Below are 14363 nucleotides of genomic sequence, written 5' to 3'. Positions count from 1 at the left end.
CTTTCTACTTCTGCTGCATCTGTAGTCACCTTACAGACAGGAGCATGTGGTGTTTTTGTTTTAGCTGCATTAGCAAAGAGGAGGGGGGAGAGAGTGTCATAGCTAAAGAAGTGCTGTGTGTGTTTTGGCATGCTGTGCTGCTCTGAGAAATGCTAATTCTGCCCACATGTTAGCATCATTGTGCTGCGGTGAGGCTGTGTGCCAAGTGGGTGTGTGCATCTCACAGCCATTTGTTTCTTTCTCCTCTTCTTTTGGGTCCCGCTGCCAGACAGGAAGGCAGGTGGCCTAGGATTTGCACATTCCCCTGCAGAATGGGATGCTCTGACCAAGAGGGTTAATTTGCTGATGCTAAAGCTTGTGAATAGAAAGCAAAACCATTTCTAAAAGTGCCAACCACAAGAAGCGGTTCCAGCTCAACTGTTCTTCCTCCTGTTTCGTTCCACCCATGCAAATGGCGTATTATACAACGGGTGCCTCCACACTTCTACTGTTTTGTGGGATGGATTTGAACACATACTAGGACTTTAGGTTTGTGCTGTTAAAGTGGTGTAAAGGGCTTTTTCTCCCTAGCACAACAAACCCACTTTTAAGACTTCTTGCAGTTTGGAGAGCGAAGTTTGAAAAGGGTAGGATGAACAAATGACTAATGGCAAGATGTGTAAACCTTCAGAACAGAACCTATGGCAGCTTGTAGGAGGCAATGCTAAAGCCACTCCTTAAGAAACCCTCCCTGGATTCAGAAAACCTAAGAAACTACCAGCCAGTTGCTGGTCTTCCCTTCTTGGGTGAGGTTCTTTAGCAGGTGGTTGAGACCCGATCCAGGTGTTGTAGGAAGAAACTGATTTTCTAGATCTGTTTCAATCAGGGTTTAGGCCTGGTTTTGGCACAGAAACTGCTTTGGTCGCCCTGCATGAGGACCTCTGTCAGGAGAGAGAAATATGTCCCTGTAAATTCTCCTCAACCTCTCAGTGGCTTTCAATACGATTGACCATGGTATCCTTCTGGAGTAGCAGTCTGGGTCGGGGGTGGCGCTGCTTTGCTGTGATTCCAGTCCTACATGGATGGTCGTTCCCAGAGGGTGATGCTTGGGGAATGCTTTCCAGCCCTGTGGAGGCTTTAATGTGGAGTTCCTCAATTTTATCCCTTATGCTGTTTAACTTCTACATGAAACGGCTGAGTGGGGTCATCCAGAGTTTTGGAGTATGCTGTCAGCAATACGTTGACGATACACAACTCTGCTTCTCCTTTAGATTTGCAGGTGTTTCAGTGGATGTGCTGGACCAATGTCCAATGGACTGGATGAGAGCCAACAAACTGAAGCTCAATCCAGATAAGACTGAGGCACTGCTAGTGGGTGATTCCCTAGACCGGATGGCTGGGAGATGACCTGCTCTTGATAGGGTTACATTCCCTCTGAAGGAGCAGGTACGTAGCTTGTGGGTATTCCTGTATCCTTTGCTGTCGCTTGCGGCTCAAGTGGCTTCCATCAGCTTTGACTTGTGGCCCAGCTGCACCCCTATCTGGACAGGAGTATCCTAACTTCTGTTGTCTATGCTCTGGTAACTTCTAGGCTGAAATACTGCAACACATTATACATAGGGCTGCCTCTGAAGACAGTTGGTGCCGAATTCAGCAGCCAGGTTGCTCACTGGGACAAGGCGATTTGAGCACATTACACTGATCCTGGCACAGCTGCACTGACTACCAACTAGTTTCTGGGCCCAATTCAAAATGGTGATTTTGACCTATAAAGTCTTAAATTCTCAGGACTGCAATACCTCAAGGACTGCCTCTCCCCATGTAAACTGATTTGAAATCTGTGTTCATCATCAGAGGCCCTTCTTCGTGTGCCTCCTCCATGTGAGATCCGTAGGATGGCAGCACGAAAATGGGCCTTTTCTGTAGTGCCTCCCCATTTGTGGAATGCTCTCCCCTGAGAAAATCACCTGGTGCCTTCATTGTATATGTTAAGGCACAGGGCAAAACTGTTCCTCTTTAACCAAGCCTTTGGCTGATTAATATTTTGTTTGTGGAAGAGGAGGTTGTTGTTTTGTTGCTTCTGTTTTAACTATTTATTTGTGCGTTTATAGTGTATTTTATTCTTGTGTGTTTATATTATATTGTATTTTTTTTCCTTGTGAATTGCTTTGAGATCATTTGATAAGGGCAGTATAGAAATCAATCAAGCAAACAAAATGTTCCTAGTACATTTCTGAGTGCAATTCAAAGTGCTGCTGCCACAAAGGCCAGCTTCCAAGGGCTGCTGAGGGAGCCCACGTCACACCTGTGACGTCCCAATGTTAGTTGTGCATGTGACGCCCGGTGAAGTCATGTGATGTCAGAGGAGCTGGGGCAGAGCTGAATTTGGTGGCTGTGATGCTCAGTGGCTGGCGGCTGCTCCTCCTCCGCCTCCTCTTGCCACTGGTGAGAGGCTGCTTCGACCCTCCTTCCCCTTCGTGGCAGCAGCAGGAGGAGGCGCCACTGCAGCCACGCCACACCTTGGCTCTGTGCTTCACCTCTGCACTTTTGGGACACGAGGGGCAGCCCCTAGCCCCAAAATACAGGGGGGCAAAAGGTCTCGGCCCCCAGGAGCCAGTGCCCCTCGTTGGTACTGAACTTTAAAGTCAATCCCACCCCTGTGTCCTCCAAGGTGTATGTTAGGAGGAAATAGCTTCACTTTTCTGTGCAATTGACAGACATGCAGTTCTGTGCCTTCCTCTGCCTTTCTGAAATAAGCATTGCCCAGCTTTTGTGTGAAGACTGTTTGCTTCATTTAACCATAACGGTTACAAAGTTCAATTATTTTTCAATTAAGAGAGAATAGTCTTCCTTTCCACCCTTACATTTTGATGACTAATTTTTCACACAAATCAATTGCAGCTTCCCTGAATAGCCTGCAGTCTGTTAAAGGGCAAACCTATCCCATAATGGAAAATGCTCTTTGTGCAAAGCCCTGCAGCTCAAATCTTCAGCCTGAGTGGATTTTTACACACTATTATTACATTGTACCCTAATGCAAAGATAGCTGCGAGGACCATCATTTCATATTGCTATAACATTTGTACTGATTGACTTATTGCATTATATATAGATTACATCCTCTGTTTTCTTTAAAAGAAAAACAGGCTCCTTTTGCATTGGAAGAACAAAACCTGACACAAAAAGAATGGTGAATGACTGACAGCAAAATGCCTCCCACAGTGAATTAGATTCCAGCAGTCCATGCATCCACCAAAGCACCCTGGAGTAGAAAGACAAATGTCTCATAGAATCATAGAATCATAGAGTTGGAAGAGACCACAAGGGCCATCGAGTCCAACCCCCTGCCAAGCAGGAAACACCATCAGAGCACTCCTGACATATGGTTGTCAAGCCTCTGCTTAAAGACCTCCAAAAGTAGGAGACTCCACCACACTCCTTGGCAGCAAATTCCACTGTCAAACAGCTCTTACTGTCAGGAAGTTCTTCCTAATGTTTAGGTGGAATCTTCTTTCTTGTAGTTTGGATCCATTGCTCCGTGTCCGCTTCTCCGGAGCAGCAGAAAACAACCTTTCTCCCTCCTCTATGTGACATCCTTTTATATATTTGAACATGGCTATCATATCACCCCTTAACCTCCTCTTCTCCAGGCTAAACATGCCCAGCTCCCTTAGCCGTTCCTCATAAGGCATCGTTTCCAGGCCTTTGACCATTTTGGTTGCCCTCCTCTGGACACGTTCCAGTTTGTCAGTGTCCTTCTTGAACTGTGGTGCCCAGAACTGGACACAGTACTCCAGGTGTGGTCTGACCAGAGCAGAATACAGTGGCACTATTAATTCCCTTGATCTAGATGCTATACTCCTATTGATGCAGCCCAGAATTGCATTGGCTTTTTTAGCTGCTGCGTCACACTGTTGGCTCATGTCAAGTTTGTGGTCAACCAAGACTCCTAGATCCTTTTCACATGTACTGCTCTCAAGCCAGGTGTCACCCATCTTGTATTTGTGCCTCTCATTTTTTTTGCCCAAGTGCAGTACTTTACATTTCTCCCTGTTAAAATTCATCTTGTTTATTTTTGCCCAGTTCTCTAATCTGTCAAGGTCGTTTTGAAGTGTGATCCTGTCCTCTGGGGTGTTAGCCACCCCTCCCAGTTTGGTGGAATGTCTGGTGGAATGCTCTTGCCTGTAGTGGGAAGTAGTGCAGAAGCCCCCTTCAGGCATTCAGGGAAGTGGTGTGGCTTGAGGAGTGTTTGTGCAGGAACATTCTTGCAAGCTCCACAGCCACCCCATGCCCTTGGCAAACTGGAGAGTGGCTGTGTGGGTAGCCTGATCCTACTTGGTTCCGTACCCCAGGTAAAGTAGAACCCTGGAAAAGTAGGGTTCCATGTGAGATGGGGAGGATCGTTGCCGGTCCCGATCCTGGAGAGGACTCTTCAGGGGTGGAGGCAATGGGGCACCAAGCAGAATCCCACTCCTAGGTGAAGAAACCCAGACCAATCCAAAGGCAGCCTGAAGAGTCATCCCTTCTCCAGGACTCAGGAGCAAGGGGTGTGTGGACCAGACAGGAAGCCCCTTCGAGTACCAGTTTGGGTCTACTGTAGAGGAAAGATACTCAGGATGAGGAAGCCATCACCCAGCAGTAGACTAGTTGGAAAGGGAGTGGCTATATAAGCCCTTCAGTCTCCTCTGGGTCTTTGCTGAGTTAACTGCAGAGCCACTGCTCCAGTCCCACTGCTCTGCTGGTATCATTGACTCTGGCTCCAGCCTCTGCACCTAGAAACTGATAGGGACACTTGCCCGAGTAGAAACAGGCTCCCCATGTCAGAATGTTGCCCTCCAAGTCAAGTAAGGTAGTGAGAAGTTGGGAGCTAGTAAGCTCATTCACCGAAGCCTGCGCCTCAGTGAGAGACTTTCTGCTTTGTATGCAGAAGGTGCCAGGTTCAGTCCCTGGCAGGAGCCCCACAGGTAGGGCTGAAATGTCTGAAATCCTGCATAGCTGTTGCCCATCAAATGTAGACCACACTGAGCTGGATGGACCAATGGTCTGATTTGGAATAGGGCAGCTCTCTGTGTTGGCTTCAGCATTCTGCTGCACACCTGAAGTGGGCTACAGCAGAGCAGCAGCGTGTCTCCTTGTAATCCAGGCCTCTCACTGGGTGGGGAGGGAGTTCAAAAGTAAGGATGGAATAAATGGCACATTTTTCTTCTCCCAATCTTTTTCCTGTTGTCTCTTATATTGCTACCAGATCCATTTCTGAACACTTTACAGCTGAGTGGTACGGGGGGGGGGGAGAGTATTGCTTTTTTCCCCTTCCACCTGGAACATTCCTGTATGGTACAATTTGAGTTCTGCTTTGAAACCTTGTGAAATGTGTTCTCCCTCCCTGTCTGCGATACTTAACTGTAAACTGTGCTCTCTTTCCCTCCTGCTCTCCATTTTCCCTTTTTTCCTTCGAACTTTCTGTGACTAGGGCTGTGGGGGAAATCTGATTCAATTGTCAATAAAGGCAAACCTGCCCACTTTACAACTTCTGAAACAATATGCAAACCAAAACGCAGCTCCCCAGCCCCACCCCCTTCAAAATCCACATTTCTATGAATTTTGCAATACAGAAAATTTTCCTTCAGTCGAGTAACAAGTACAAAACATGTATGTACTGGGGCAAAATGTGCAGAGAAATCCATCTATTCATGAAAATAACATAAAAAAATACATTGCATTAACGGAAATTTCTTTGCAGAAATGTGTGTATTGGGGGAAATCCCGTTCAAATATGTGTATGTTAGGAACTTGTCACACTAAAGTGCTGATGAATTCCCAACTGATGTGGAAATGTGGAGAAATGAACTTAAGGCTGAAAAAACGAGACACTGAGAGAAAGGGAAAGAGGCAGATTCTCCCACCGCTATCTGTGGCTGAATTGCTCTCACCCGCAGATTGCTTCCAGACTGCTGCTGTTCCAAGGCAGGGTGCCATTGCATACAGGCAGCACCATTTTGCACAGGGGCTCCATTCCTGCCCCCATCCATCAGCAGAGTGCATGTCAGTGTGCCCAGTCCCATTGCACCCAGCCCTGCCCCCGTTCCACCCCCATTCTGCATTTTTCCAGGTCCAATTGCATGTTAGTTGGACACGCATCAGATGGTCAGCAGCTGTACAGATAAAATCAAGTTGTGTAAGTATAGCTGATTTTGAGCAGTTACACAATAAAGCCGCTCCCCCCAAAAAGATTTGGTTGGTTGGTTTTTTTAGTAAGTGATGGGAAACTGCATTTGCTTGGGTGTTATCTAAGCTCTCCACAGACAAATCAGGATTTAATGCTTAATAAGCAGGTTGTCTAGAAGCTCCCATAGACTCTCGCAGGCTGCCTGGCTTCTGGTTCCTCAGACCACTCTTGCCCCGCTCTCTGTAGACTACCACCAGCATTCTTTAACCTCATCGGTTATCGCCTAGCAGTTTCACCAGCTTTTCTAAAAAAGTTCATTTTAACTTGCACACTTCTTTACTTCTAGGAAGTTCTCCAAGTTTGTAGAAACCACAACCTTATATTTAGGTGGTTCCTTTCCACTTTTAAACTGTTAGGCTTTCAACCACCTGAGTTTTCTGTTAGAGGGAACAGTATATGCCTGTGAAGAGTATACTTTTTTGTTATTAGTTGATTTGATGGTGAAAGTATCAAGTTCCTAGTTGACGTGTTTATCTAATACACTGAATGCATTATTGTTTTAAATTAAGCTCTTTAAATATATTGTGATTTCCACAGGAAATAATTTCCAAATACTGGTTTGCGGGGCAAGTGCAAAACAGTTTGCTGGTTGCTTGACTCTCAGAGTTCAGAAAAAGACACAGAGGTTGAACTTCTGGTGCTGAACTGAAAGCTACCTATGGTCATGATTCTCCAGGAGGTTGTGCCTTTGCTTTCCTCCTGCATCTCTGTGGTGCTAGCCCTAGTTGACTGACCATGGAAATAGCAGCCGGTTGAGTATCAGACTCCCTGACAAATAAGGCACTAGATATGTGGGACAGGACAATTTCTCCTGCCCTCCTTCATGACCCTACCATCCTATAGCATTCAAATGAGAATGGAAAGCAAGGTTAGCTTACTCTTCCTCCCCTTCCCCAAACCTCTATCACTGTAGCTCCCTCTTGAAGTCAGTCTCTGTGGTGGCAGCAAACACTCAATGATGCAAAGCATCATTTGTTTAATGAAAAGCAAACAAGCCTCTGGAAAACAAAAAGTGGGGAAATTTAATTACAGATTCTGCAAGATGCCGCTGATGTTTCTAATGAGCCATTTGTGTGACTTGCATGAAAGGAGGTCATTGCTCATCACTTTTGTCTCGTGAGTGAAAACCAATCAGCTTATCTTGGCTACAACTTTCAAGGCTCAGGTCTCTCCAGAGAGGAGAATGCAGCCTTACTATTCATGGTTTTTCTCTCCACAAGGATGGAGCTGATCCTCTGGGTGATCCAGGTACACCTGAGCTCGCTGTTTGTTTGTTTGTTTGTTTGTTTGTTTGTTTGTTTGTTTGTTTTCTATACTGCCCTATACCCGAAGGTCCCAGGTTCACATAAAATATAAAATACAAAAAATCAAAACAAAACCAACAACCCAATAAAAAAACCCCAAAAGAGCCAGCATTCTTTAAAAAGGGTATATGATGTAAATCAAGTCAAGCAAAGGCCTGGTTGAAAAGGAACATTTTTGCCTGGTGCCTAAAGGTGTATAATGAAGGCGCCAGGTGAACTTCCCTGGGGAGAGCATTCCACAGATGGGGAGCCGCTGCAGAAAAGGCCCTGTTATTGTGTTGCCACCCTCCTGACATCTTGCGGAGGAGGCACATGAAGAAGGGCCTCAGAAGGTGATCTCAGGGTCCAGGTGGGTTCATAGGGGAAGAGGTAGTCCTTGAGGTATTGCGGTCCTGAGCTGTTTAACCCTTTTTTGGGTCAAAACCAGCACTTTGAATTGGGCCCAGAAACTAATTGGTGTATGTGCATATATACACAGGTTTGTGACCAAACAACACCATAATTGAACACTACTGGGTTTTATTTGGTTGTGTAAACAGACAAATGACATTTTAACCCTACTTCTTCACCTTTGCCTTCTCCCTCCTGCCTACAGTATTTGTTTCTAGCAATCATCATAATCATCATCATCATCATCCCACCCATCTGATTGAGTTGTCCCAGCCAGATGAGTCTTGATATGATGCATATAAAACATTTGTTCTGGTTTCTTCATTTGTTTCCTTTCATACTCCTTATCCATTCTGTGTTTTGTTTGTTAGATCATATGACAGTCATCTTTTAAAAAGTAAATCCTAATTGCAATGTGTCTAGTACACTAAGCACAATATGTATGCATACATATAGATGGACAGGCTTGTAAGCAGCAGCTTGCCTAAACAGGAAAGTTCTTCTATTTCTCTTTTGTGTTTCAGATCGTAGATATTGGTGGGCTATTGAGAATTCTTGTAGGTTAATAACTCTGGATTTTCCAGTAATAACAGCAATGGTCAGTTGAAAATGAAGCCACAGCTGTGCTAGATGCAATAGGATTCGGTGCATGCCTGACTGCTTCTTTCCCCTTTGCCTGAACTAGATCACACCATGCACACAACTAACTAACTAACTAACTGGTGGTTGGAATGAAACAGCAACTTTGCAAGCCATACTTTGCAAGTCATGAAGGGAGAGATTGCATGTTGTGCAGGGATGGAGGAGGAATCTGCAGGACTGATTCCAAAGCAGACTCACCTGATTCCATTGTGTCCACTTCAGAATCATCAGCCCGGCAGATCCCTTTGCTTCAGTGCTCCCTCTGTTAGCTGCTCACAGTTTGGGCTGGCTAGCACATAGAGCCCCTTGTTGCAGGCACTTTAAATAAAGTAGACCAAATCCTTCCTAGGAGTGATGGAACTTGATTATGTTCTGTCACTCTCAGAGGGAATTGTGTAAAAAAGCATGGCTGCCCCCATGCAAAAACTGGAGGCAGCCAATTTCCCCCCTGTACTTTGCCTCTGAGAGCAACACAATGTCACCCAATTCCATCACTCCTTGAAATACTTGTTCCACTGTATTCAAAGCAAAGGAGTCTTGTGTGCTACCTACTCCAGGCTGAGTGATTGGTTCTACAGCTTTTAAAGGTCCAGAAAAGAATTGTTACAGGACAGATGCAGCTCTGCAGCCCTCAAACCACTTTTTAAGTTCTAGGGGTTTTGGGGGGGGGGCTTCTGTATTGCTATGTGGTTTTTCCCTTTCAAATTAACACAGAAATGGGACCATGTAAAACTGGGATGGACCAAACTTTAATGGGTCCATCCATCCTAAACGTTGTGCACAGATCATCACAGAACTGTGAAAAATAGGGGACATGTGTAGCAATGCCGTGCCAAATTTGAGGCACCTTGAAAGGCTGTTTATGGCAGTAAAATAGCCCTGCCATTCCCTGCGGAATGTGCTTTCACTTCTGTGTCCTGCCATGGACTCATCTGAGCCAACTTACTAGTATTCTGCGGATTTTTGTAGCATAGCGGGAAAAGCCCTGAGAAGCATCATCAGCACTGGATACAAGTCAGTGTGACTGTGTGACTGTCATCAGCACCTGTTTGATAGTATGCTACAAACAACATACTTCCTCCCCTCCCCCCCCACGGCAAATGCCTTTTAAAAAATACACTATGTTTTGTATATGAAAGTGCCCCTGTGTGCCAAAATTTTGTCTTTGGAGTAACTAGCATTTGGAATTAACAGACTATTCCAAAGAGAACTTTTGTGTAAGGCTTTTATCTACTTACTTACTTACTTACTTACTTACCTACTAGCATGTTATATTAATATAAGGCTGCTCAGTAACATTGCTAAATAAAGTCAGGGATACTAGGGTGACGAGACAGAGACAGAGAGAGGAGACCCACAGTAATAGTAAGGGAGAAGCCACACTTCTTCTTGCAAAGAAATAGCAGTGTATAAACAGCTTTACAAACTCTTTGAAACTGATCAACCCGACTCAGAGAAGCATCTAAGGTTTTGAGCCAGGAACACTGAAAAGGACAATAAGTTTGCGCAGCTGCAAGCAAAGCTTAGGACAGAAAGTAATCTTGGAGAGGACTAGCATGGCTTAACTTCACAATCTTAAGTCCCCTCTGGGATTCTGAGCCAGTAACTAACCTGGCTTGCAGCCAGTGCAGGCTCTGTCTCATCTATTGTTTCCCCTCCCTGCCTTTCATCTCCCAAGGAAAGGGCTATACTTTCTTATCTGATCCAGAATGCTCGAAAAGAGATGTGCATTTGCAGTAGTTCTAGGAGCATAGCTCTTTGAGCCCTCCACCACCTAACCCCTGCTCAACTGTGAGCCAGGAAGGAAATTTAGTTGTAGCCAAGAGTGTTTTGTTACAAAACTGCAGATGGTAGAAAACAGGGGAAACAAAAGGCGGGGAGGTGGGAGAACCCTATCGCACTGGGATCTATAGTATCTCTGCATATTTTGTGATTGGAGTATCCTTGCCACAGAAACAACAAGCAGCACTTTGCATTTATTGGGTTTGCTATTTCTTAGGGGCTAAATCCTGTGAAGTATCTCATGCTATTGTAGTGCAGTTCTTAAGAGACTGAGCTGTGAGCTAGGAAGTCCCTCCTCCCTGCCATCAATTCAGAAAGTGGCCTGAGACAAGCCATTTTCTTTGAGTCTAAAATCCCACCCTCACCACCTGTTCTAATATACCTTACAGAGTTGTTGTAAGGGGGGGCTAAATTAATATAAGGGGGGGGTGCTTTGAACCTCGAAAGCATAGTATGCTAGAGTTAAGTGACGGTGGAGATTAGCTGAGCCTCTGTGGTGTAGTGACTGGACACCAGTTTGATTCTTGGTATGTTTATTTGGAACCAAGTCCTGCTGAGTTCAGTGAGATTTATTCCTGGATTGAGCATGTGTAAGATTGCATATTGAACTGCCAATCAGGAAGTGCTTCACACTCTGAAGCAGCCTTGCACATCAATCTACACACAAGTGTTATGTTCTCTAAGCTGCCCAGACCCACTTAAGTTATATAAGTGGGAAGAAGGAGGCTTTTGCCAAGCTTACCCTGTCCAGTCATCTGGAGTCATTTCTTATTCACTGACCTAGTGAGTGGTTCTTTACTGTTCTCTACAGTAAGGCACTGTCTAAGTGCTAATTATTATTTGTGGGACCCTATAGGCCTTGCTAGGACTCTGTGTCAAATGGCTGTGCCCCAGAATGTGTAATACTATATTAAATATAACATTCACCTATATACTTTGTTCTACAGTGCTATAGACTTTGCTCACTTCAACTAAGTTTTACAGAGGAGTGGGCAAATGTTTGGAATACAGAATTCTGCCTTTGACGAGGACAGAAGACCTACAATTCCTGCTACCTCTATTGGTTCTGTTTCTGCAACTTGCCATGTATGCTATAAATCAGGGCGGGGAACCTGCGGCCCTCCAGATGTTGCTGATGTTGACCTCTCTTGTGCTCAGGACCAGCCCTACAATGAGGCAGAGTAAAGCAGCAGCCTCAGGCGGCAGATGCTGAGGTGTGGGGAATGGACAGAGCTGTGAGACCCTGTGACCCATCCAGTAGGCAGCTAGACTGCTGCCCTCAGTGCAGTGGAAGATTTTGTCCTTTCACCAGTACTGGAGTAAGATTCAACCACCAATCCAATTGGTTTCTGTATGTATCTTGGGGGAGGCTGCCATCCTGTCCTCCGCCTCAGGCAGCAAAATGTCTTGAGCCAGCCCTGTTTATCCCACCTCATTCCAGCCTGGTGAAAGCTATAGGAGAAAAGAAAACTGGTGAACTGTGAGATGTGGCTTGATAAGGATCTCCTTTGCACAATGCGATCAATTGTGTGAGGCTACAGTGACTGCTTCTACCACTGAGCTCAGCTGACAAAGGATTATCGGACGGCATTCATGCAGCTGATCAAGAGGAGAGCCTGTAGTCCAAGCACATACACTCCACTTAGGGAGTTGTGTGCATATGCAAGCTTAAATGCTGGTGCCAGTCCTTCTGCCTGTGCAACATAATTGGCTATTTACAGAAGGATGTGGATTGCAGCAGAGCTGTAGCTACCAGGCGTTGCCAGGTGCAGAGCACAATGCTGCAATATCTGAATTTGTATGGAGCCTGGCTCAGCTGGCCTTCATCAGGAGCTCTAGCTGCATGTTGTCACTGTGCATGTGGCTTTTGAAGTCATCACTGAACTCTTTCAAGAGACACAACAACCTTCCTCCTGTTTGCATCTTCTGTATCTTTCCTTTGTTTGTATCTTTCCAACCTAATGCATTCTAGCTGAGCATGTGTTTTTCTTCTTTCTTTTCTTTGCAGCCAAAGCTTTTGGCCAAGGAGCTGCTAGACCTGGTGGCATCTCATTTCAACCTGAAAGAGAAGGAATACTTCGGGATTGCCTTCACAGATGAGACGTAAGTGTTTCAGGATCAGAGCACAAAGGTTCCTAATTCTTGGAAGAAATGGGCAAGACCTTCAATGTGAGGTTCCGCAGGGCTCAGTCCTATCCCCCGTTGTTTAACATCTACATGAAACCACCGGGTGGGTTTATCCGGAGGTTTGGAGTTCATTGTCAGCAGTATGCTGATGACACTCAGCTCTATTTCTCCTTTACATCTGCAAGGGAGGGAGTGGAAGTGATGGACCAGTAACTTGCCTCGGTAATGGATAAGAGCCAACAGACTGAAGTTCAATCCAGATAAGACTGAGGCACTGTTAGTGGGTGGTTCCCTAGAACAGATGGGTGAGAGGCCACCTGCTCTTGTTGGGGTTACACTTCCCCTGAAGGAGCAGGTTCGTAGCTTGGGGGTACTCCTGGATCCTTTGCTGTCACTTGAGGCTCAGGTGGCCTCAGTGGCCCGGAGTGCCTTCCATCAACTTCAGCTGGTGGCCCAACTACGCCCCTATCTGGACAGAGATAGCCTAACTACTGTTGTCCATGCTCTGGTAACCTCAAGGTTAGATTACTGCAATATGTTGTACATAGGGCTGCCTCTGAAGAGGGTTCAAAACTTCTGCTGGTGCAGAATTCAGTGGCCAGGTTGCTCACCAGAGTAAGACGGTTTGAGCATATGACACCGATCCTGGTCCGACTGCACTGGCTACCAGTTGGTTTCCGGGCCCAATTCAAAGTGCTGGTTTTGACCTATAAAGTCTTAAATTGCTCAGGACCGCAATACCTCAAGTACCACCTCTTTCCATATGAACCTACCCGGACCCTGAGATCATCCTCTGAGTGCCTCTTCCTTGAGAGGTCTGGAGGGTGGCAACACAAGAAGGGACCTTCTCTGCAGTGGCTCCCCATCTGTGGAATGCTGTTCCACGGGAAGTTTGCCTGGTGCCTTCATCATACACTGTCAGGGAACTGACATCAGAGGAAAGGGAGGTGGTAGGGCTCCCAGAGGCTGGGAGAGAGTCAGCAGCTAAAGCAGGGACCAGCAGGGGGAGCGAGGGGTCTCTGGAGGAGGATCTCAGTAATGCTGAGAGAGACGCAGAAGCCAAGGCAGGAACTAGCAGGGGAGAGAAAGGGGTGAGAGACACGTCCAGCGAAAACAGTGGGGAGGTGTCAGAAGCAACCGTAGGGAGACCCATACTTCGCCGGAAGCTGCCACGTCGTGAGTCCAGGAGACGCGTTTCCGTTAAGGAGCTTCTTTGCTGGAAACGCTTCCGCAGGCAGCCACTGTCAGACTCTACTAGTGACTAGAGCAGACATGTCTGAGGAGCTCTGTCACACACAGAGGTTTGTGGAGCCGCACAAACTCTGAGGGGGCACAATTTTAAGCACAAGCAGCTAATCATCCCCTCATAGCAGTCTGACAGTCTTTGTACACTGCCTGTGCAGGAGAAAGCATCATGAGCAACCCAGCCGGAACCGGAGAGGTAGGGGTTGGAGCTGGTCCAAGCTTGGAAGAAAGGTATCAAGCTTTGGAGGTCCAACTTGCGCTGCAGACGGCGAGGCTCGAGGAGAGAAGGGCTCAGGATGCCGACAAGAAGGGGAGAACCACTCAGTTCCCCAGAAAGGTACCAGGATTGGTGCAGAAGTTTGGGGGGGACCCCAAGGATTACCATGCCTTTAGGACAGAGATGCAATATGCCCTTAATGTGCAGTTTGATGAGTTCCGTGATGAGGAATCGCGAGTTGCTTTCGTAATTGGGCATCTTGAGAAGGGGGCGCGAGACTGGGTTCGACCCCTGATGGCAACGCACAATGATATCCTAAAGGACACTATGAAGTTCTTTCGTGCAATGGATATCATGTTTTCCAGCGATATTGAGGAAGGGGTGGTGCGCAGACAGCTAATGGCTTGCAAGCAGGGAAGCCGATCTGTCCGTGAGTACTGGACTGAATTTA

At 46.3% G+C, this 14363-nt stretch overlaps 1 protein-coding gene and 1 long non-coding RNA gene across 9 annotated transcripts in view; one reads left to right on the top strand and one right to left on the bottom strand.

Moving 5' to 3' along the window:
* The window catches only part of FRMD4A (FERM domain containing 4A), a 466163-nt gene that overhangs the window by 298945 nt on the left and 152855 nt on the right, over positions 1 to 14363 (top strand). For all 8 annotated transcript variants that reach the window (XM_082240074.1, XM_082240073.1, XM_082240077.1 and 5 more), the window contains one exon: positions 12332 to 12426. In XM_082240074.1, coding sequence (XP_082096200.1) covers positions 12332 to 12426 — 95 coding nt within the window. The remainder of the gene's footprint in view (positions 1 to 12331; positions 12427 to 14363) is intronic.
* The window catches only part of LOC309541926, a 145249-nt gene that overhangs the window by 86126 nt on the left and 44760 nt on the right, over positions 1 to 14363 (bottom strand). The window lies entirely within an intron of this gene.

Source organism: Podarcis vaucheri, assembly GCF_965113315.1.
Source record: "Podarcis vaucheri genome assembly, chromosome: 10".
Taxonomy (NCBI): domain Eukaryota; kingdom Metazoa; phylum Chordata; class Lepidosauria; order Squamata; family Lacertidae; genus Podarcis; species Podarcis vaucheri.
Note: the sequence above shows the minus strand (reverse complement) of the source record. Positions and strands in the feature narration are given on the sequence as shown.